At 63.9% G+C, this 23,853-nt stretch overlaps 2 protein-coding genes across 5 annotated transcripts in view; one reads left to right on the forward strand and one right to left on the reverse strand.

Annotated features, from left to right (window-relative positions):
• LOC128313606 (uncharacterized) overlaps positions 1 to 12,459 on the forward strand; it is a 39,160-nt gene extending 26,701 nt beyond the window's left edge. Inside the window, exons 3-5 of one of the 2 annotated variants that reach the window (XM_053213139.1) lie at positions 7,046 to 7,129; positions 7,843 to 8,184; positions 10,236 to 12,459. In XM_053213139.1, the coding sequence (XP_053069114.1) occupies positions 7,046 to 7,129; positions 7,843 to 8,054 (296 nt within the window). In that variant the 3' untranslated portion in view covers positions 8,055 to 8,184; positions 10,236 to 12,459. Of the gene's footprint in view, positions 1 to 7,045; positions 7,130 to 7,842; positions 8,185 to 8,508; positions 8,646 to 10,235 lie in introns of those variants that run through there. The other variant, XM_053213138.1, reaches the window with a different exon arrangement.
• The window catches only part of ELFN1 (extracellular leucine rich repeat and fibronectin type III domain containing 1), a 64,549-nt gene continuing 41,915 nt past the window's right edge, over positions 1,220 to 23,853 (reverse strand). For all 3 annotated transcript variants that reach the window (XM_027042388.2, XM_027042389.2, XM_027042391.2), the window contains exon 3: positions 1,220 to 4,760. In XM_027042388.2, coding sequence (XP_026898189.2) covers positions 2,020 to 4,488 — 2,469 coding nt within the window. In that variant the 5' untranslated portion in view covers positions 4,489 to 4,760 and the 3' untranslated portion in view covers positions 1,220 to 2,019. The remainder of the gene's footprint in view (positions 4,761 to 23,853) is intronic.

Below are 23,853 nucleotides of genomic sequence, written 5' to 3' on the forward strand. Positions count from 1 at the left end.
CGACTTGGGAGGGGCTCAGTCGGGGGGGGGGGGCAGTCAAAGCCCACCCAGGTTGCCCCATGCGGAGCCTCCTACCCAGAACCTTCATGTAGTCGGGAGAGCACAGAGGTGAGGCCTGGTGGGGGGGGAGCACAGAGGTGAGGACTAGCTGGGGGCAGACCGGCCCTGTACGTGGCACTGCGAGGCTGCTGGGGCCTGGGAGTCAGCTGGGCCCTGGGGGCCGGCACTGGCTTCCCCGCCGTCTCAGGGAGGTGCCTAAAGCTGGAAACAGCTCCTGAGGAAGGGGTGAGCTCCCTGTCACTGGAGGTGCTCAAACAGAGGCTACTGGTCTTAGAGCTGTGCCCAGCCCTGAGTCCTTTCCTGCTGACCTGCCGGATCCCGAAAACCTGCCTCCGTCACTCTGCTCTCTGGGATCCAGTCCCAGCACCTCCCCCGCCCCGGCCAGTGTCTTACTGGGTCTTTGCCAGAAATACAGACAGGGAACAGGTTTGCCCCGGGCGTAGGGTGTGGGCCGTAGGGAGGAGGGCCTGGGGTAGCAGGCCAGTGGTGGTGGGGACACGTGTGTGCGTGTGCAGGAAGACCGGCCCCGGGGCTGTGAGAGGGAGGGAGGGGCCAGAGCGAGACGCCCCTTCCCCGCAGCTCCCCGGCCCCCCCCCCCCAGCTCCCCTGGGAGAAGGTGGCTTTGCTGGACCCCGGCTGGTGCTGGGCGCAAGGGCCCAGATGTGGCAAGGGGGAGCCTGCGACCTTGTGATAAGGATACTGGCACCAGCCACGGGGAGGGGCTTTCTGGGGGCGGGGCGTCAGGATCCAGTCTTCTCTGGAGAGTGCTAACTGCGCGGTTCACACATGCAAAGTGCTCCCTGGCTCCGAACGTGGGAGCACAGCAGGGTGAGCAAGGTACCCGTCCGTGCGTCCGGCTGCGGGGCTGGCTCGCCTCGACTCTGACTCACCCGCAAACCCACACAGGCCCCCATCCCTGGCTGCCCACTCACACCCACGCGGCTTGCGGCCTGTGCGCACTTGGGTGCACGCACCAGACACAAGCCACCGTTCACCCGCCTCTGCACGTCCTCCAGCCCGGGGTGGACTGCTCACCTCTCCCAGGGTTCTTGTGAGCCCCCCACCCATGCTCACGACAGCCCGCTCCTGCTGTCCTGGGAAGAGGGCTCCATGGTGACCCTACCTGTAAATAACCCCAGCCCCAACCCAACCCGATAAAACCACCCTAAATAGCACATTAAAAAAAACCCCAGATCCCTCCCTAAGTCCCATAGTAAAAACCCAGTACAAGTATTTGGGTTTTCCCTTTGTAGAATTTTTTTTTTTAGTAGATATAGTCTCTTTCTCGATTTACAGCAAACATTGCAAATATAGAAATATTTTTCTGAACAACGGGATGACAGCATACAGGGGGGACGGGCCGGAGCACATGCTCATGGACCACGCCCCTTCCAGCCACCCCCGACAGCCGTCCCCGGGGCAAGGCCCTCCCCACAGCCTCCCCTGCAAGGCTCCGGGCGGGGGTCCTGGAGGCCACCCGGCCGCCTGCGTTGGCTCTGCCTCTCTCTGGTGGCCTCCGGAGTCAGCAGCCAAGAGACAGACGGAGAGAATGCACAGCAAACCACAGAGGCAATCGTGGGGGCGGGGGGGGGGGGGGGGAGCCGGGTGGCCACGCCGGCCACACCCCCACGTCTGGTGTTTTATGTCTTTTTAAGAGAACTTTACTTTTATTATTTTTTCTTAAAAAAGGAAGAAAATAGAGAAGAAGATAAAGGCGGCAGAGAAGAATCCAAGAGGAAAGATAATGAAAAAAGATTCCCCTCCCCCACCCCCACGCCCAGTTTTCGGAAGTCCCTCGTGTGCGTGTGTGTGTGTGTGTGCGTGTCTGCGTGCGCGCGTGGGTGTGGCGTTTCGTGGCAGTCTCTGGGTTACAAATGGCTGCGGTGGGTCCTGTGTCCTTCTTGGTCCCCTGGGCGTCGCGCGTTTCGGGGTGGGGGCGGGGCGGGCGCGGCCGCGGGCTCAGGACTTGTGCTGGGCCGACACGCCCTTCCAGTAGTTCAGGATGTCGTGTAGATCCTCGTCTTTGGCGAACTGAACCTTCTTGCGCAGGGCATGGCCGGCCGCCACGAACTCCTCGTGGTCCTTGTGGCGCCGGCGGCTGAGTCTGAAGCGCTCCCAGATGCTCTGGGAGGCCCTGCAGGCGTACTCAGGGCTGGAGGAGTAGCTCAGGTTGTGGTACTGCGGGGACAGCTGCGAGTAGGCCAGGTCGCGGGGCCGCGGCCGGGTCAGCGGCTCCAGGATGGACGCCTTGCGGCCGCCCAGGCTCTCGTGTGGCGGGGGCGCGGGGGGCGCGGGCGGCTCGGCGGGGTGGGAGCCGGGGTACGAGTGCCGGTGCTCGCCGTAGTGGCGGCCCTTCTCGGCCTCGGCCCGCAGCACGGCGGCCGCGGGCGTCACAGTGAGGATGGTGTCGGGCGCGGGGGAGCTCTTCTCGATGTACTTGGCCTCGGCGGCCGCGGCCTTGTGCCCGCCGGGGGCCTCGGCGCGGAAGGCCCGCGGGCTGCGCGCGGAGCCGCCGGACGCGGGGCCGGCGCGCGGGGGCCCGGTGGCCGCCTCCACGCTGTGGTGCCGCTGCAGGCCGTGGCCGAAGGCGTCCTTGTAGACGGGGGACAGGAAGCCGTGCTTGGCGGCCAGGGGCTCGGACAGCAGCATCAGCTGCGGCTCGGCGGCGGACGCGGCCCCGGACTTGCCGCCCTGGAAGGAGGTGGCCTCGGACTTGAGCGCGTCGATGCAGTTGTTGATGATCTGGTTGACCTTGTCCACCTCCTTGGCGATGGTGGAGATCTCGGCCACGGAGCTCTGGCTGTCGGGGCCGGGCCGGCCCAGCTCGCCGTCCCTGCGCTCGGCCTGCTCGCCCGCGCGCACCTCCATGTAGTTGCCCTTGCCGGCCTTGGGCGTGCCGCCGCCCTCCGCCAGCTCGTACTGCTCCACCTCGCTGGCGGCCGCCGGCAGGTACGGGATGCGGGTCACGGCCTCGGGGCCCAGCAGCGGGCCCTGGGACAGCGGGGCCAGGCCGGGCGCCTCCATCTCGGGCCCGTACTTGAGCTCGATGATGGTCTTCTTGAGGCCGCCGGCCGCGGCCGCCTTCTTGTGCTTCTCCTCCTGCTGCCTCCGCCTGCGCAGGCAGTAGTAGACGGCGCCGAGCACCAGCACCATGCCGAACAGGCAGCCCAGGATGGTCATGATGTAGTGCGTGGCCGTGGACGGGCTGGGCACGGGGCCCGGCGGGCTGGGCGGCCTGGGCAGGCAGATGGTGAGGCAGGTGTGGTTGTGGTGCAGCCCGGAGCTGGTGGACACCACGCAGTAGGTGTAGTTGGTGAGCGTGTACAGGTTGGTGAGGCGGATCTCCTCCCGGGGCTTGGTCAGCCTGGACACGGTGGACGAGCGGCTGTTGTTGAAGTGCTCCAGCGTGTACATGCGGGTGAACGGGCTGGGCAGCTGCACCGTGATGGTGGCCGAGTTCTGCGTCAGCTGCTTGACCTTCATGAGGGGCCGGCCCTCGGCCTGGGGGGCCAGCGTGGGCAGGGCCACCAGCGGCGTGGTGCCGTCGCCGGAGAAGCACTCGTCGTCGGCGCACGGGGCCTCGCTGGGCTCCGGGGGCGGCGGCGGCGGGGGCGGGGAGCGGCCGGGCGGCGGCCGGCCCGGCGGCGGGTGGGGCTCGGCCACGTAGGAGCCGTCGGTGCACACGGACTGCAGCTTGCCGAGGATGCTGCGGTGGCCGTGGCGGCCCTGGCCCAGGAGGAAGTAGCCGGAGTAGAGCGGTGGCGACTCGCACTGCATGCGGTCGTAGGCGTGCGTGGCGTTGGTGAAGGCCGCCAGCCAGCGCAGGAAGCCCAGGAGCTCGCACGAGCAGTAGAAGGGGTTGCTGTACAGCTCGCACACGGACAGCTTGGCCAGGCCCGCGAAGGTGGCGCCGTGGAGCCGCTGGATGCGGTTCATGGACAGGTCGATGTTGACGATGTTGGGGCACTCCCAGAAGGCGCTGGGCGTGACCACCTCGATGAGGTTGGCCTGCAGGTACAGGTACTCGAGCTTGCCCAGGCCGCGCAGCACGCCCTCCGTCAGGTTGCGCAGGCGGTTGTAGCCCAGCTGCAGCACCTGCAGGTTGAACTGGCCCGAGAAGGCGCCGTCCTCGATGTAGGCGATCTCGTTCTTGGTGAGGTTGAGGTACGTGAGGTTGCCGAAGCGGCTCAGCGAGGCGTACTGCACGCTGCGGATGCGGTTCTCATTCAGCCGCAGGTCCACGATGGTGGCGTTGATCTGCTGCGGGATGGCCTCGTACGGCGGCTGGTTCTGGCTGCAGATGGCCAGCCACACGAAGCCCTTGTCGCCCTCGATCAGCCAGCAGTCGCCGTGGGCCAGCCCGCCCGCGTGCAGCAGGGTGGCGGCCGCCACGCACGCCCACAGCGCGCCCCACCGGCACCCGGCCATGGGGACCGCCGCCGCGGGAGCCCCCGCTCTGCCGGCCGGGGGGGGGGGGGGGACCGGGTGGGAGGCTGGGTGCCGGCCCCTGGGGGGGCGGGGGGAGGCTGCCTGCGTTCTCAGGGGCGTCCTGTCCCAGACGGCATGGTGGCGCAGCGGGCGTGCTCCCTCACTGCCGGACGCCCCGGGTCATCCGCCCGCGTCCGGCCGAGGCCGTGGCCGCCTCCCCCATCGGCCTGGGCGTCCCGACGGCTCCACCCTCCGCCTCCAGCTCCGCGGTCCTGCGGCAAGACAAGAGAAGAGAGGGCAGTCAGGAAACGCGGTGGCCGCGGGAGGCCCGGGGGTCAGGTGTGGCCCCGTGCCAGGCTCAGCTGAGCCGCCCGACCAAACAAGGAGGCGCATTCGGGGAGCCCGAGGACGACGCAGGGTGACAGGAAGTGCTCGGTACACACGCTGTCTTGGGGCGGGGAGCAAGCCAAAGGAAGCCCCAGTTCGGAGCTTCCCACCCTCCCCAGCCCCGCTGCACCTGCTCGGTCGGGCTCAAAGTTAGGGTCGCCCCGGAGAATCAGGAACCGTGTGTGCCTGGCTCAGTGCCTCCCTCGTGACAGAGGGAAGACAGGGACGTCCTCTCCGGGGAGGGCACTCAGAGCACTCACAGCCGCCTGCAGAGGGTGCTTCGAGCCCTGGCCCAAGGGTCCGCAGCTGGCAGGGCACAAATCCTTCCAGGGCCCACAGGTCCCCTCCGGCTCCTCTCCGGGGAGGGGCTGGGAGGCCGCAGCCGGCACCATCCAGGCACCGCGCACAGCTAGGCTCTGGGCCGGAGCTCTCCTGGGCTGGGCCCGGGCTCCTCCGTCTCGCCCAGGTAGCCAGCTGGATGGTCCCTGAGGCTTTGCACCTGGCTCCGGGGCCCTGGAGGGTGTCACCAGTCTGTGTGGGTAGATCCCGGCAGAGAGGCCCGGAAGGCAGGGGTGGCTCTGCGAAGACTCCCCCAGGCCCCCCACGCCCCCTCCGCGGACCCAGGCAAGGGCCGAGCCCTGCCAGCTCCTCCAACGACGCCCAAGACACGATGCGATGTGACGGTGGCCGCTGTCCCTCCAGACCCCGCGCTTCCCCGGGACAGGGCCGTCCCCCCCTGCCTGCCGCGGCCCCCCACCCGTGGGAGGATCTCCGGTCTGCGGGACGCCCCCTCCGCCCCCCCCGTATTTCTCCCGCAGGACAGACGAATGGGGATGTGTTTCCTTGTTAATGCTTGGATTTACAGCCGGCCTCTGTAACCGCTCTGTGGCCTGGCGGGTGGCCAGCTGAGTGTATTTCACGGATATTGACGTCTGCAACTAGTCTGCACTGAGGCGGTTTAAATTAGGAGAAAAAAAATATAATGATGCGAAATGGATTTTCCTTCCCTTTGGAAACTTCATAAAGAACAGTTTTGATCTGGCTCCTGGGGAAGAGTCTCTTTCTGATTTGCAGAGCGGGGAGAGATGGGACAGGTGGGACCCGAGGAGGAACCCACCCCTGGCCCGGCCCCAGGTGCAAACCACCAGGCCCTCTCTGGGCCCAGTCGGAAGTGGCTTCAGGGTCCTGGCGGGGCACACTTGGGTGTCCGTCCCCAAAGGAGGGAGACTGCCAGGGGTCGCCGGGGTCCCTGCACGGTCTGGCCCGTGACCTCCAAGGTGCCGTCCCCTGGGGAGCCCCTGGAGCGCATCCCCGTCGCTGTCACTCGGTGGCCACCTGCCTGTGCCCGGGCGGGCTGCCCCTCCCCCAGGGGGCCTCACCCCAGTGCCCTGAGGCGCAGGGCGGCAGTGGGCGGGGCAGGTGCCGACGCGTGGGTCCCGCCTCCGGAAGCAGGTACTCGAGCAGGCCTGTCTAGGAAACCTGGCGCCTCAGCAGTGCTGATTGTAATCACCTTTAATCTCTCGCTCAAAATAACCCAAAGTCAAGTTAAGGAGGATTACAGGGCCTGAAGAAGCCTTATCACGGGCAGGCGCCCGGGGAGGAGGGACAGGGGCCGCCAGGCTACCAGCCTCTCCCCGCCCCCTTCCCAGGGGCGCCTGGGGGCGTGGGTCTGTGTGCGCGTGCGGCTTGCACAAGGCAGGTTCCCACACGTTTGTGCCGGGCTCGGTCGTGTGTCCGGGTGTGCACGTGCGAGGGTCAGTATACACACACACACACGTTGGGACCCACGTTCGGGCATGTGCACGTGGACACGCGCACCTCGAGTGAAGACGGCCCCGTGGTAGGATGTGCACGTGGTGTGCCGCCACCCGGGAGCCCCCCTACCCCAGTGCCACAGCCTAGAGATTGGCCACCTTGTGAGCGGCAGGTGGTTCTGGGGACCAGTCTCACCTCCCCTGTGCACCCCCACACTCTGAAGCCTCCGCCGTCGGGCTGGCCCGTGTGATGAGGGAGGCAGGGCCCTGAGGATGGGGTTCGTCCCCAGTCCAGGGGCTCCCTCTGGAGGCTGTGGGGGATGGGAAGTCCTGTCTCACCCCACCTGGCCTCGGGTGCGGGGATATAGGAGTGGGCGTGTGACCCTGGTGGCTGGTCCCTTCTGCCCCTTTTATAGCCCCCAAGACCTGGCCTCGGAGGACCCAGGGATCTTGCCGCACAACTCACTCTACAGATGGGAAACTGAGGCCAAGGCCACACGGTGAGTGGCCCCATCCTCCTCCTGTGGGGCTGGGGGCTGGGCGTCAGCTCCAGCAAGTGCCTGGTCCCCCCGGGAGGCCCCTCGGCTGCAGGGACTGAGTGCCCCAAGTAGGAGTTAACCCCAGGGTAAGGGGGACAGGATGCCACCCCATGGGAAGTAGCCCGAGTCAGCTTTCTAGAAAGGTCCTGCTGAGATCACGCACCATCCCCGGGACTGCCCTTTCCTCCCGGGGCTCACCGGTTCATCCGTTAGCCATCTGTAGCTGGCTCCGTCACTGCCCCCACCCCGTTCGCCCCTGTCCTCCTCGCCCGGCAAGTGACTCGTTAAATAAACGTACCCAGGACACCTGCCGAGAGCCTGCCCGGCCGGTGGGGTGTGCAGAACTGTCACACCAGCCCCCCACCCGTCACCTGCCCCCTGGCCCCAGACATGCAGGTGCCCGCCCCCCTGCACCCCTGCAGCTCTGGGATCCTCTGCCGGTCCCCCTCCCTCCACATCATCCCTGCCAGCTCGCAGTGCCTCCGAACTCCCTCTGTGCGTCCTGCCGGGCAGCCCTGGCCACACATGGCTGCTGAGTGTTAGAAATGTGACTAGTGGCTGTCGTACTGGGCAGCATAGTTCTAGAACCTTCCATAGACACAACTCGACCTGAGGACCCGCTAGCCACTGCCCCATCTCCTTCCAGCCCCCTCCCGCGCATGTGCTTCCCCCAGATCTTTCCCTTCCCCCGCTTTCTCGGGCTAGTGCATGGGAGCCGTCCCCGCCCTGTGCCGCGGCCTGCGTCACTGGAGCCACACTGCCGGAGCCTCCTAGAGCTGCTCGTTCTGACCCGTCCTGCGGGGCCACGGATCCATGCGTGTTCGATGCCATCACTTCACAAAACTCCAGCCTGAGTGCCCAGCGGTTTTCCTGTATGCACACCTGACCCAGACGGACGGACGCCCTGAGCACACTGCCCCGGCCGCTTGCTGGACCCCAGGCTCGGTGCCGGCACCCCGGACTCCTCAGGACGGCCCCTCGGAGGCCCCGTGACTATGACCCCACACGGCAAAGAGGTGGGCAGGGGCTCTCACACAGGAGCCGGTGGGCGGAGGGCAGGGGGCCTGTCCCGGGTGGGGAGGGCACCTGGTGGGGCATGAAAAGAACCCTGGGTAGGAAACCAAGCATCCTGCCCAGACGGGCGGAGGGCCGGTCTCTCGGCAGCTTTGAGTGGGGCCCAAACCCCACACGCTGCGGAAGATACTCAGGCACGAGCACAGGGCTGGCGTGCACACACACACCTCTGGTCTACCCCCTGCCTTGCCGGTTGAGTCCAGGCGGCAGGAGAGCCCTGGTGGCCACGTCCTCGTCCACGTGCCCGTTCCTGTCTTCCACGGCAGGTGGACGTGCCTGGCACGGGGCATTTAGGAACAGTCAGGGCCCCGAGGCATCCAGGAGCCAGTGGGGCACCAGCAGGAGACGAGACAGAGGCCTGAGTGGTGCCGGGAAGGTGCCGCGAAATTGTGGGCAGTCGGGCAAGGCTTCTACAACAAGATGCTGTTTGACGGGTCCTAGCAGGTGAGTAGGAGTTTGTTAGGCAAAGAAGGGCGGTAACGGGTGTCCGAGGCAGAGAGGGTGGAGGCTCAGAGAACAGCCTCCCTCCGGGGAAGTGGGCGGTGACGGGCGGGCGATGCCATGGCAGGAGACGGGGTGGCAGGGGTCCCCGGGACCGGCGTGGAAGGGCCGAGCGGCGGGAGACCCCCCACACGCGCTCCCTCTGCGGGGAGCGTGTCTGCCGCGCAGGGAGCGACGGAGACGGGGCCCGGGAGGCTGGCACCACGTCTGTTCTGTCACATCAGCCCTGCGGCCGCGTTGCCACTAATGAACTAAAGAAATACGGCGGTTCCAGGCTTTTAAACTTCTTACGACTGGATTTGCATAATCGCCACGGCCACGCTGGGACGGGAACACATCTGTCTAAAGCTACCGTTCCCCTCCTCAATCACGGAGCCCCGACGTGAGGCCCGCACGGGGCCGGGGCCGGGGCTTCTGCTGAAGCAGTGGACTGTCCACATCCAGAGGGAAACGGGCCGAGGGCCAGGCGCACAGGGAGGCGGGGAGATGGGGGGAAAGCTATCGATCGATACGTTTTTACCGCTCCAATGTTTGGCCGATAGATCATGTTCACTGCTAATGTTTGTCTGCCTCCGCAGCTTGGCCCTGCTGCAGAGCCCCCGGGGCCGTGACAGGCACATCGGGCCGTGCAGCCACAGGCCGACGACACGGCCTGGGCCAGCAGAACCCATGCGGGGCGGGGCCTGCCCGCCGCAGGCTTCGGATTCCTAGGCCAGGGCACGAATGTTGGGTCTGCCATGCTTTGGCTGTGTGACCTTGGGCAAGTCGCTTGAGGTCTCTGGGCCCACTTCCTCTTCCGTCAAACGGAGATCACCTGGGGAGCTCCCCTCACGGCGTTACAGCAAGGATGATGTGACCAGATTATCTGAACCTTCCAGCATGTTCCCTGGTACAGGCATGCTCTAAAATGCCCACTCCCTTCGCTGGAGAGGCCCCTTGGCCTCAGGGGAAGGGGGTGGGGGAAACGCACATTTCGGGCAGCGCGGGTGGACCCAGCGGGCCAGCTAGACAGGCCTCATGGGTGCTTTTACTTCAGCAAGCCCCCCGCCCTGGTGCCCACGCCGCGGCAGTGCCGTGAAGGCCGTCTCCAGGCTCATCGCCCACGTCAAGCCCGCCCTCCCCACGCCGGCTTCCCATTTGCCCGAGGAGGCTGGCACGGGCTCCCGAGGCGGGCGGTCCAGCAGTGCTGACTCAGCAGGGCCAGATCCTCAGGACTTGGCCACAGGGTCGGTCTGGCAAGCCCCCGACCTCAGCTGGCCCTGGCCTCGTCCTCTGGGAGGCAGGCCGGGAGACGGCTGCCTGCACCACGCGTCCTCCCCGCGAGATGGCGGAGGGCGCTGGCGAAGGTCGAGGGACGGGGCCTGGGAAGAGTGCGGAGCGCCCGACGTGGGCGGTCCACGGGAGCCCTGAGCCCAGGGGCCTCGCCCTGCCTGGCCAGAGTCTGGGACGAGCGGGAAGTGTGCAAACAGAGGCGATCTCTTATTTCCTCCAGGACCCCGCGTGAAGCCAGTGCCTCCTGTATACGGAGCCACCTGTCTGACGTCCAGAGACACAGGGGTCGGTGTCACCCCGATAAGACGTAAGATGGATATGGAAACAGGCCCCAAAAGGGAAAGCCAGCAGCCGAGGTCTTCCCGGAGGAAGGACAGTGGATCGCCCATCAGCGCCCATCACGCCACATGCTAAAAATGCAGATTCTGGCCCCAATTCCTGCCGAGGTGCTGGCCCGGGACGGCCGGCTACGGGTGCCTGGTCCAGCAGACACGGCGGGAAGGGCTCCGGGCAGGGCTGGGGGCTGGATGACGCCGGGCTCGCACCGTCCCTCCTCCAGCAGGCCCCGCAGCTCCAGGCTGCTCTGGAGTTAATTAGGGACCCCAACATTTAATGGTCTGTTATGCTTCCACTGGGCATCTTTTTAAATTAAAAAACATGATGTATGGCACTGTTGGAAGGAGAAATCACTTTGCGATGGTTTCCTGCTCTGGCTCTGGCAGGGATCGGGGAGGAGGGTGGCTGGCCGGCCTCCAGGAACCATGGGCACATGACCCTCTCCAGGAACACCGGTCCACCCCCGGCCGTCAGGAAGCATGTCACTGACTCCAGGCAAGGGTCTGGGTGTCCAAAGGACACTGGCACTATTCCCCATCACACCCTCCTAACCCTGGCAGCCAGGAAGTTCTATCTTTAGTCTGACCTGAATCTCTCCAGTTGTTTTGAGGGATGGCTGGTTTGAGACGGACCTCAGAGACTTGCCACTTCTGCTTTTCCCAGTGCAACCGAGACCTCCAAAGGCCCTGAACTCTGGGAGCCCTCTCAGAGCCGGGGAGTTCTGTCCCTGTTCCGAGCTCCGGCGGAAGGCGGGACGTCCACACAGAACGGCGGCTCCCTCTCCCCAGGAGCCACCGGCCGGGCCACGCCCGCGGACCCGATGACCACGGCCAAGCCCGCTCACCCGCCTGGCCTCTGCACGGACAGGTCCTGCCCGAGTCTCCGTTGCTATGATTCTTTCATCAGAGCACATTTCCTGGCCGCTATTAATTGTACTAAAGATTTGGGGCATGGTTTCCAAGCAGAGGTTATAAATCAGCAATTAACCCTCAAATGTTACAATGAGGGTAATCGGATACCAAGCAAAGACCAGCGTCAGAAGTATCAGTGACGCGACACGGGCTGGGGCGGACAGGACACGTCCGCGGCACCAGGGCCGACCACGATGCCGGCTGAGCCCCGGTGGGCGCCACGCTGGGGGGAAATGGCCGCTCTGGCGAGGGGCCCTCGGGGAGACTCCCAGGCAAGGTGCAGAACAGCCAGCACGGCCCCCTCGGCGGCCGAGGTGTTCCCACACCGGAAATGGGGCTCTCTCCCCTACGTTTCTGGAGAGTTCCATCACAACACCTGGGATCCCGACAAAAGACTTCCAGGTGATCACCCTCAAGCTCGCGTCCCAGGAAAGAGGCTTCTGGAAGGGAAGCCGGCAGCACGGGCAGGCCTGGGCCCCCAGACTCTGGTCTTTGTGCGTCATCAAACCTGCACACGTGCACACGCACGGCTTCCTCTGCTCTGCAGCTGAGGGAACTCTGAGCCACCCTAGGAACAGACGTCACCTCTATCTGCTAATGTCCTTACGGTCTGGATTCTTACCGTTTCACTTTCAATCCACCTGGAAGGTATTTGGCTGGGGTGAAGAAGACGTAAAATCAATCCCCCACCCCCACCAGTAGGGAACAAATTTGTCCTGCCAGCACGTATTGAATAATCTGTCCCCTCAGCTGACTCGTGAGGCCCCATCCCCCAGCCCAACGGCAGCGTACTTCCCACAGGGCAAGTCTGGTCAAGCCTGTCCTCCCTCTTCAACCCCGCGTGGCTCCCCAGCTCCCTCAAGAGAGTCCACGTTGCAGTGACGGTCCCTGCCTGGCCTGCCTCTCACCGCCCCCACCTTGCCCTACAAGGCGACGGTCAGCCTGCCTCTCTCACATTTTCTCTAAGGCGCTGTTTCCCCGCCTGGGACGTAACCCCTCCCTGCACATCACCGGTCCACCCCCAAGTGCTCTGTGTTCAGACCCCTGACTGGGGCTGCGGTCCCCCCTTGTAATCCCAAAGCTGCCCCACTATGCCCCTGTGCTGCAAAGCTCTGACTTCCCGTCTGTCCCTCCCCATCAGTCAGACCGTGGGCCGAAGGCTCTGGGATGTCCTTTCCAGGCGCGGAGTAGGGGGCCTGTGAAGACATTCAGGCCACAGTCACCTGTGAAGGGGCCCAGCCACGCGCGTGGCTTTCCAGGGATGGTCTCCCATTTATGCCTGTTGCTCTGGTGCAGTTATTAACGGACGCTCTTTCACTCGCCAAGCATTCCTGCTAGGTTGTAAGGCCACCAAGGAGGCCTCTGTCTGAAGACTATTCTGTCCCATCGGTGGCCCCCGGCCCCTCTGGTGACACCTTAGCAGCCCCGTTAAATCCTTGCAACTCTGTAACAGGCTTCCGTATCTAGGGCGAAACCCATCCGTTCTCACTCCCCACGTTCCAGATACCTTGCTCTGGGTGGGTATCCTTCCGGGTGAACTTTCAGAATGACTTCAAACCATGTTGCCAAGGTGCGGACGGCAGTGCACTGAGCCTACAAATTAATTTCGGAAGAGCCTTAGGGATCGTAACATTCCAGCTCAGCCTACCCCACTACGCCTGCTTTCTCTTTGGTCTCTCGGGAAAACTTTACAGCCTCCTTCATAATGATCTCAAATTTTTCTTGTAAATTTATTCCTGGGAATCCCGTGGGGTTTTCTGTTGTTCCGTTGTGAGTGGGGACCATTTATTTCATTATGTTTTCTGACTAGCGGCTGCTGGTGCAGACGAGAATCATTGATTTGTGTATGTTTGCCTTATACCCAGCCCCGTACCTCTGCTGAGTTCTCAGATTATCGCTTCAGTTGGTTCTCGTGGCTTCCTTGGGTCTCAAATCTGACTGTCTGCAAATAACTGCAATCCTTTCCCACAGACATCCCGTTTAATTCGGTTTCGTGTCTTATTGCTATGTCTAGCGTTTCTGGACAGTGATAAAGGGCCCTGTTGGGTTTTTTTAATAAAAGTTTCTGAACAGGAATCATGAAAAAAATCTCATCTTTTAGAACGAGGGTGGCCAGGGAGCGACATCTACTCTTTACTGTGATGAAAAAGTACCCTTTCCGTTCTGGTTTTAGCAGTTAACTTAAAACCAGAAACTAGCATTAGGTTTTATCAGATACCTCCCTCCCATCGTTTATGAAGACGGCATCCTGGCCAACCTGTTGATGCTCTGTATGATTATTAATAGATTTCTTTAATATTAAGCCATTTTGAGTTCTTTTGACAAATCCGACATAATCATGGCAGATTATCTCTCTGATGTTCTGGGGAATTGGGTCTGCTTGTGTCTTATTGAGGATTTTTGATCCAGTCTTTACAGGCAAGATCCGCATGGAGTCTCATTTTCCATACCGCCTCTGCCTCCTGGGGTTCGGGGCCGTTGTCGCTTCTGCCGGGGGAGATCTCCTGCAGACGGTGGCAGCCGGCTCAGTCAAGAGATGCCTTTGATGGGGGACCTCCCGGGTCCATGAGCTCAGGGCCCCTCCGTGGCAGAGGGGCTCCCGGAAGCCGTGTAGGCAAATACCGCGAACCACGTTGTCAAGTGAATGGTCGTTTACTCAAGTGAATGTCACCCCTGGTTCATCTTCTGTGCGTTCTAGATTCTCCTGATCCGCTGTTGGCCCAGAGAAGTCTCTGCTGGCAAAGCTTACACCAGCCTGGCAGGCATCAGAGTTGGTGAATTCCACACGGGCCTCTGGGAGACCCCAGCGCCCAAGGACGACATTAGGATTGTGAGGGCACCCTTGCGGGCAGTCTGGACCTAGTCTCGGATGCAGCCGCCACCGATAAGAAGCCGCTTCCCTGACACCGCCTGCTGCAGAAGCCTGAGGTGTGTGGGAGGGTCTCGGGGTGGCTTCTAGAAAGAGCCCCCAGCGGGGGCATGAAGACAAGCCACCCAGCCCAGCCCTCCCTGGATGCCTGCTCCACAAAGCCACGAGGTCAGGGTGGCTCGTTACGTGGCCACGGGTAACAACCTGATGTCAGGGGTCGGGTGAGCCCCGCGTCCCCCCCGAGCCTCGCCTGCCCCGCCTGTCACAGGCAGCTCCTCGCCCTCAGAATCCGGGGTGTTTGCGAGCATGCTGGCCGGGCGGGACCCCTCACCAGAGGCGGGATGTGTGGGGCGTGACCCTTCCGCCACCAAATCACTTAGACTTTCTCAGCCTACGTCTTCTCTCCTCTGGGAAGTGGCAACAATCAAGTGACCTCCTGGTTCACCGAGGGATCTGCACACGAGAAACGCGTCCCGTGTGCACCGCTCTGTGCTCCGCGGGGGCCCTGTGGGGCTCCGGCCGTCTCCAGGATCTGGGGACAGACGGACGGGGCAGGGTTTGCGCAAAGTCCGGGCGGTGCAGCCAGGCCCCGGGAGCCTGAGCGTTGGGGTGGCACCGTTCCCAGGGGGCGTGGGCCGCAGCCAGCCCCCAGCTGCCCCTCCACTCCCCCCGCCAGCTCTCAGAGTCCATAAAAAATCAATCTAATGACACAGCACACATTAATTATAGCTGCAAGATGAGGAACGGGATTGATCTGGAAGGGGCTGGCTCTGCTGTTACCCAGATGCTCTGCCAGAGAGCAGACCGGAGCCTGTCCCCCAACATGGGGCTGGGGGGACAGAAGGTGGAGGCCTCTGGGAGGGCAGCCTGGGGGCAGGACACCGGGGCGTGGGTCTGTCCCCGCCTCCCTCTGGTTTTCTGACCCCAAACCGAGACTGCAAAGGGGTGGGGCTCCCTCCAGACAGCTTGGGTGGGCAGGAACCAGCCAGACCCCTCTCATCTCCCTCCCCTACAAACAGCACGGAGAGAAGGCCCGTCCTGGGCGCTCCCAAGTCCAAGGGGTTGAGAATGAGTATTCCTGGGCACGGCCGGAGCCCCAGCCAGACGGCATGACGGAAGGAAAGGAAGCCCCGTCAGGAGCTGGGGAGCCAGCCCGGGAGGGACACGGATGTGCTCTAAGAATGTCCCGTGTCCCCTGAGGATGAGGCTCCGTGGCCGGCCTGAGGGCCCATCGCCACGCACAGGTGTGGCCGGGTTCGTGGTCCGTCCCAGTCTGCTCTGGCGGCCGGCCCCCGCTTCTCGGTGGGGAGCAGAGGCTCCGTTCCCCTCGATGCCATCCCCCCAACTGGTCTGTATTCTGGAGGCGCTCGGGGACCCTCCCTGGGCAGCCCTGGGGCTAGAAGTGACTGTAGGTCCCCTCGGACGGCAGCCGCACCCCAAGTCCCTGAGATCCAGGGGTGCTGGGGCCCCCCACGTGGGCCCGGGGACAGCTCCGGGGCGGGCCTTCCCCTGTGTGTGGAGGGGGCGGGGGGGCTGGGGCTGCGTTTGGCTGTGCCGCACTTCCCGCTTATGTCTGAGCTGGGAGATCCAGCATGGTCCGTATGCCGCGGTTATAAATAGAGCTCCTCAGGGGGGCTTCGAAGGGCCAAGGTGAGAAAAAACTGGAAGCATCATGGGCGGGGGGGGGGGGGGGTGGGCTGGCAGGACAGGAGCTTGCGGCCTGACACCTGCGGGGGAGCGGTGTCCCTGGAGTGCGACCCTCGGCCGCGGCCTCCCCCCGCCCCCGCCGCACTTCACGCGCACACGGCAGCCTCGCACATGAGCGTCTAATTACCGCCTCACCGCGGGCAGGAGTCCCACCACCGGAGCAGCTGGAGGTCACTCGATCCTCCGCGTAAGTGACACCGCTGGAAGCCACCCAAGCGAGGTGTGAGGACGCGCTCCCCTCCGCGGGTCTACCCTCCAGCACCGGGCGCATCAAAGAGACAGCGGAGCTGCTGGGGCTCACGCCGCCTCCTCCCCCACACCGCCTGCCGCCTCGCCCCGGGCTCTGAGCCTCCGTCTGTCTGCGGGCCGTCTGTCCGTCTGTCACCCGCGCCGTACCGCCCACCGGCCTCCGGGAGTCTGCAGGAAGGGGACACATGCTGGAGGCCAGGACCAGGAGCCTGGCATTCCCTCCAGCTGGAGTAACAGGTCACATCTCCACCTTGACGGAGCACACAGGACAAAAACGCGCCAGGAAGGGGTCAGCAGAGAAGCGTGGCTCCACGCCACCCCCAGGGAAGAGAATGAGGCAAACGCAGGTTGAGCCAATAGATGCGGCCACCTAAGAAGGTAACCGTGGCTGACTTAACAGAGATCTAGCAGGTAGAATAGGGGAGATGACCATCCATTTCTATGCAGCACCGTTCAGCCTGTATTCAGAGAGGTTTCAGGCTTTAAGGAAGACAAGCAGAGCTCACAGTCCGAGAGCACCTACTGGGAGTCATGAACTTGGCTGAATCGCCACAGCTGCTCGATGGGGCGGGATTCAAACCCAGGCAGTTCGGCCCCGGGGCCCCCGTGCGTGGCCACACGTCAGGCGGCCAACAGGTCCGCGTGGGCGAGGCGAGGGAGCCGGCAGCGAGGGGACGATGCAAAGGCAGGTGTCCGAGGAAAGGCGAGAGAGAGAGGCGGCGTCTGCGAGGGGCAGGGCCTCGGTGCACCTGTACCCGCACAGCAGGCGCCCCCAGGCCCTGCGGGTGGACGCTCACCCTCCCGACGTAAACCACGCGGCCTTGCTGGAAGGCAGAGGCGCACGGAGCGCGGGAGCCGAATGCCCGTGCCGGGCGCGTACGTGGCGCGGCCGTGAGAGGCGTCCACGGGTGCACGGATCAGAGTGCGGCACGGTATGCGAACAGCGGAGCGCTGGCTGGCAGCGAAGAGGGGCGAGCCGTGAACCGCGCACTCGGCACGATGCCCCCACAGGTGCGCCGCGGAGACCCCGGGTGAGCCTTCCGAACCCCTGGCGCGCCAGCCGCGTCGCAGAAGCGCTAAACGGCGCCAGACAGCGGGTTCGCAGGGGGGCTCCGCCAGTGGAGGGAGGCGTAAAAGCTGGTGTGAGAATCACCATCACAAACTTCCGCAAAGGCCCCACTGCCTCACGAGGCGGGGGCGCGGGGCACAGCCGGTCCGGAGACGCTCGGGGGGGGGGGGGGGGGGGGGGGGCTGCGGGAAACCGCCGTGTACCTAACGCCACTGAGCCGCCCCCTTACAAACGGGGAAGGGGGGAAGGTGGCGAGTGTCACGTGGTGTGTGTTTTACCACGGTGAGAAGTGGAGAAAGAAAAAGGGCGGAGAGGGGCGGAGAAGGGCACGCGGGGGGCTTCGGGGCACTTGGACACAGGCCTCCTCGCTCCCTCCAGCGCTTCCCTGCGCCACCGGCAGCGCGTGGGGATTAATATGAAGCCAGAAGGGGCGGCGTTCAGGTATTCATGGTGTTATTCTTCGCACCTTTAGCTGTATTAAATATTTTATAATTAGTGAAATATTTATCAGGATTTCTTAAATATTTGAGACATCTTAAATACTTTATAATGGATTTTTCCATGTTTTGGAAGGAGCGGGCTGCTGTGTATGACTGAGCTCCCCGTCGCCAGAGGTGTGCAAGGAGAGGCAGGGTGTCGGAGAGGGCACCGCCCCTGGCAAGGGGTTCCCCAAAACCGGGAGAGCTGTCAGATTCACCCGTGAGCTTTCACAAAACAGAAACTTCCACAACCCAACTCTACCCCTGGTTCAGGTTTAGGGTCAGGCCCAGGCGTCTGCATTCGTTTAAAGTGCCCTCTTCCCTGGCTGGGACCCCGTTCTGGTTCCGGCTTTGTTTTCTCTGGTCCTGAGGACCAGGCCCAGGCCACTCGGGCCCCCACCAGCCGGGCCGATCCCCAGGGCTGAGGGTCACAGCCACTGAGCGGAGGGTGAGAGGCACCAGCCCCTGGAGCTGCGGGCCCGGGGCCTCTGATGAGTCCTGCAGGGGCTCTCGTTGCACAGATGGGCGGGTAAGGAATGGCCTCAGGATCCCAGGGGAATCTAGGACGGAGGGGAGACCGGGCTTCTCATTTCTGACCTAGGACTTCCCTGCGTCACACGCTTCACCCCTCCTGGTCGTCCGAGCTCTAATACTGACCTGCAGTGTCGGGGGGAATTGCCCCCTCCGAGTGCCCTCTTCTGCCCTGGGCCCCGCCTGGCTTTGACCACGCACGGAGGCAAGGTTTGACGGACTGAACTTGGCCGACGCGACGTGGTGCCCTGCAAGCTGACTGGTGGCCTGGTGCTCTGGCCCCTCCTCATCAGGTGGACCCCTGTGTGCCGGCCCCCTGCCAGGGCAAGGCAGGGGCACACGGTGGCTGTCCAGCAAGGGGCCTGAGGAGCCACGTCAACAGAACCTCCCAGCTTTGGCCTCGACCTTGTAAAGGCTTGCGCTCGGGCCCAGAGAAGGAAAGGAACTTCCCCCCCCAGTCACACAGCAGGGTCGCGGTACAACCAGGGCGAGGACCTTGTTCTCCTGACCCGTCTCCAAAAGGCTCCCTCGTAGCCACCCTGAGGCCCTGGGGCTGTGCCTTAGCCGGGGTGAGGGGCGGGAGGGGGCTGATGACTGCCCTGGGGCTGCTTCCCTCCTACCCTTCCACTGCCCAGGGGGGCGCCGGGGCACAGGGGCCAAGGGCTTGGGCTACACAGAGATGCCATCTGCCCAATGCCGGCCCTGGTCAAGTCGCTAAATCCGCGTTTCTGCTTCCTCGCCTGGGGGCCTGCGGCTCAGGTACACTCGGGCCAGCTTTCTGCTACCAAAAGTCTGGTTTTACAGGTGCCGACGCACATTTATTTAAATGCGGTCAGACACAGGAAGGAGCAGCTAATTGCACACTGGACTTCATTCGGTAGATGAGGAAACGGAGGGGAGGCTGGCGCCTCCACCCAGGAGAGCAGCTGTGGGCAGCCTCCGGGCCACTGGAGGAAGCGAGGCTCCGACTGGATCGACGCTCGGAATCTGGTCGTGGCCCCACTTGCTATGGCAATGAATCGACCGTCACAGCATGTGACAAAACAGTACCCAAGCAGCCTATCCTGTGGAAGAGAGACCCACGGGGAGGGAGGCTCAGGAGAGGAGGGGATCCGGTCGGGAAGCGAGACGTGGTCTCAAGGGCCCACAAGACCCTGGAGCAGGAAGGGGCCTTTACAGGCCTCGGGACCACAGCCCCAGGCTGCGGAGCACCCCCCCCCCCCCCCGCCCACGATGCTGGGACAAAGGGCCATCTGGTCTACCACCTGCCCCCACCCCGGGTAGGGCTGAGCTGCTGCACTCGGCTGCCGGCTCCTTCCCGCCATAAACCCGAACGCTCCGGCCCCTAGGGAGCTCTCTGCCCAGCCCGGCCCGGGGCCGAGGCAGGCTGGGGACTGGGCCTGGTGCCCCTGCAGGAAGCTGGACAGACCTCCCGCCGCCTGGACCTGACGTAAGCTGGAAGGCCTCTGGGGAAACCAAAAGCGGGGGTGGGGGAAGAAGCCCGTGGCCCAACTTGGAGAATCTGGCCCTCCTGCCTGGTCCCCGCCTTCCTCGTCCCAACAGAGGTGACGGGCAGAGTCCTGGGCCCTGTCCGGGCCGGGCCAGGGTCCGAGATGTGGGCTTCCTCCTGATGAGGAGAGCAGGTGTGGGGTGGGTTGAGAAGGATCGGGGTCCACCCGCGACGGGCTCACGGGGGAAAACGTGCTGCTGGGGCACTGTCCGCTGGGCTGGACAACAGGAGCCCAGGGACACGGGGCAGGGTCCAGGGCAGGGGTGCCCAGGGCCTGCAGGGTGAGGCCGCTGGAGCCACAGGCCTCCCCAGGGATCCGTTCCTTGCCCGACCACAGTGCTTGTCAGCCCACCAATCAGAGCCGAGTCCTTTGGGCCCTGCCACGTCCTTGGTTTTCTAGAAGACTCCGCAGATGTGTCAGCCGCTCTAGGAAGAGCAAAGTCCTCACGGGCTCCGTGACGTCAGCGGCCCTGCATTCTGCTGACCCACGTGGCGACTTCGAGCCTGCCACTCTGTGACTCCTGCCCTCTCTCCCACATGGCGGGGACCGCAGCTCTGCCCTGCCCCCCTGAGGGCCACAAACAGCAGCTGGGGCCCTGCCACGTGCCAGATGCTGGGCTAAGGGATGCAGACAACCAAACTCGACCAGTACAGATGTCAGCCGGGGACCCAACCTGGTCTGTGGGTTCAGGAGGGCTCCCCGAGAGGCGACATTTCTGCAGAGACTTGAACAAAGAGAGAGACTTAACCATGCAAAGGCACCTGGTGAGCAGAGTGGGGGCAGATGGGGCATACAAGGGACCAAGGAGGCCAGGGGAGCTGGAGCCTGCGGGGGGGCCCCTGGGGGACAAGACCCCAGCGGGTGCAGGACTGCCGGGAGCCTTTATCTTACCCCAGAGTGTCTGCCGAAGACAAGATCTTGCCTGAAGGGCACTAAGGAGCCACCGAAGGTTTAGTAGAGAGGAGCTACGATCACCCTGGCTGTTGCAGGACAACAGTGGGTATGCGGGAAATCAAGAGGAGGCGTCCACGGTCACGGCAGGAGAGACGGCAGAGTGTTCGGGACCAGACGGCGGGGGAGGGGAGGAGGGAGGGACGTGGATGGAGCCAGGAGACGTGGACTACATCCAGTGACACGCATACGAATGTGCCCGGGAAGTCTGGAATGTTCCCAGAAGCACCAGTCACGAGAGCCCCGAACTGGACATTACCCAAACGCCCACCGACAAGCGGACGGATGATCCCCAGGGGAACACCCACGACGGAAAGCTATCGTGTGGCAAAAAAGGATGAGTGAACCGTAACGACGCGGCCAGGGGATGAACATCGCAAACAACAGTGCACGAACCGTCTGCACCAAGTTCCAAAATGCGCAGAAACAATGTGGTTCAAAGGCTAGCGGTCACCCCTGGGGGCAGCGACTTGGAAGGGGACGTGAGGGGCCTCCGCAGAGCCGGTGATGCCCTGTGGGTTGGCCTGGGTGCTGAGGACATGGGTGTGTCCGCGGGACAAAAACTCACTGAGCTGAGGATGCCTCCGGGGTGTGTCCCCTCTTGTCTGTGTGCCATACTCCAGGAAGAGATTCAAAGGAGAAAGGAGGTACTCGGGAGATTCAGACCAACGTAACTGGTGATTTTCTGCGTGACGGTGACGGGAACAGCGGGGAGGCGGCTTGGCGAATGCAAAGGTGGAGGCATGATGGGCCGGCGTGGTCACGGCCATGCCGAGTTTAGGGTGCGTGTGCTGGGGACAAGGGGAGAGGCCCCAAGGCCTGCACCGGGCAGAGGGCTGAGCACAGGACAAGCTAGCCCCAGGGCAAGGCAGTGGACACCGTGTGCGGAGAGGGGCAGGAATGTTAGGGTCACCCGAGGAGAGGAGTGTCCGGAGGTAGGAGGAGCTCGGATGCCAAGAGCAGAGAGAGAAGGTGGGGTCGGTGACCCCGAGCCCTGTGTCCGTGGGAGCCCTCTGAGATAAGGAAGCTGTAGTGATTGTGGGATCTTACAGGTGGGTGAGATCACGATGAATTCTCGTATCAGACGGGTCTCTGTTGCACTGGCAGCAGCTGTAACACACAGAGCTTGGCTGCAGAGGGCTCAGAAAGCACTAAGGGGGATGGGTGGGGGGCAAGAGAGGCAGGTGCAGAGACCAGGTGCCGCCCCCGAGGATGCACAGAGCAGGGGCTGGCGGGGCCTGGGAAAGGAAGCCATCTCTGAGCGATGGGCATCTTCATGGACATGTGTGTCCAAGTTGGACCCTGGATGTGGAAGGGGGCACCAGAGGGGGGTCAGGGCTGCCTGACCCAGACCTGGCCTTGTTGGTGGGGAGGGCGCCCCCTAGGGTGTGGAGAGGAGGACCGGGCAGCATCCAGAAGGCTGACGCTGTGCAGGAGGTCAGGACCTTGGACAGCTCTGGGCCATCCCACCGTCGGAGCCTGGGTTTCAGGGGCTGAAATGCTCAGAACGAGAAAGAACGAGACCCTGCTGTCCAGGGAGAGGCTGTGTCACTCATGTGTCCAGGGCCCTTGGTGTCCCCAGCCAGAAAACGGGCGAGATGGGGAATGAGGGGGGGCTCCTCTCTGCCCCTCCAGGAAGCCCCTCTGCTCCTTCTCTGAGCCCTGCATGCATTCACAGTCCTGCCCGGGAGCTACGAAGCCTAGGCTTACGGGGGCTCCCCGACTCCCCTGCAACCCTCCTGCCTCTTCAGGGAGCACACAGTAGGACTGCAGCAGTGCTCCCCTCCCCGCCAGGAGTCTCAGAGCATCAGCTGGTGATCCCGGAAGAGCCGCCGGCATTTCAGGGCCTTGCGCCAAGCAGCCCGGCTGGGGACACCGCATGTGCAGGGCGAGGGCCAGCCCGGAGCAGCTCGGGCAGAGCCAGGCAGACTCCTTGCAGGCGGCCCCAAGTACCCTCCCCTCCACCAGAGAGCAGTGACACTTCCGCAAGTGTGAGTCAGACCCCGTGTCCACCTGCAGACCCTGGGCAGTCACTCGGGGTCCTTGTACCAGATGGTCCAGTAGTGCTGGTGTACGGAAAACAGTCCTCCCGGCCCCCAGGCCCCGCCTGCCACCTTCTCCCAGCCTGCTCCTACTGTCCCGGCAGCTCCCTCCTCTCCCACCACCCCCCCCCCCCCACGGCTGGACCTCCCCGCACACCCCCGACCCACTTCCCAGGCTGGATTCGCAGTTCACCGGGTGGGGCTGAGTGTGTGGAGGGGAGGGGAGGGCAGGGCAGGACAACCACACACACACAGGGGCCCCCAGGGTCATGGGGACACATGCGCAGAGATGCCCACACAGCAGGTGCGGGGAGGGGGGAGGAGGGAGGGCGGGAGAGGCACAAGTGGGGAGCTGTCTTGGTGCCTCTTGCTCACTTGATCAGAGAGCCCCACAAGCAGCTGCTACTGCCCCCACGGAACAAAGCACACAGACAGGCTAAGTGACTTGCCCCTGACTGCACAGCCGCTTAGCGATGGAACCCAAATTTAAACGTGGGTCTGTAGTGGGTCCCTGCATTGGTGGCAAAAAGAGGGGTCAGAGCCCAGAGGCAGGAGTAAGATCTCTGAGGGAGGAGGCGAGAAGATCAGGCCGAAAGCCCTGCCTGTGTGGCAGGGACGGGGACAGTGGGACAGGAGGCATGAGCCAGGAGCCCTGGACCACAGGAGAAGGGGTCCCCAGGGCCCGCAAGCCAGAGAGAGGCCAGAGGCAGGAGGCACCCAAGGCCTCCCCTCTCCTGCTAATTTGGATACGCGTTCCACGGGGAAACGAGAAGACCCATTCAGACCCACACCAGCTGAGGAGACAGAAAAGCCAAAGAGGGGCTTTGGGAGGCCAGACGGGAGAACAGGGCTCCCGGGCCCCCCGAGAGGGCTACGAGGGAGGGAAAGGGCTGCCCCCCATTTCCAAGCAGCCTGGAGGTAGGCAGCTTGGACCTGGACCCCCACCCACCCCCCCGCAGGTGGTGAGGGCAGCCTGGGTCTTCTGGGAGGGGAAGTGGGGATCAAGGCAGGGTCCACCCTGTGCTGGGCTCACTGCAGGCAGCCAGAGCCAGGTGTGGGGGCAAGGAGGAGGGGAGGCCCCAGGCAGGGGAAGGAGGCCCCAGGAGGGTGTCCGGGCATAGGGTTGTGACTCTCCCCACAGATGCCAGCATGTGACCTCACGAACACCACGAGGGCAGGGGTC

Source organism: Acinonyx jubatus, chromosome E3, assembly GCF_027475565.1.
Source record: "Acinonyx jubatus isolate Ajub_Pintada_27869175 chromosome E3, VMU_Ajub_asm_v1.0, whole genome shotgun sequence".
Classification (NCBI taxonomy): domain Eukaryota; kingdom Metazoa; phylum Chordata; class Mammalia; order Carnivora; family Felidae; genus Acinonyx; species Acinonyx jubatus.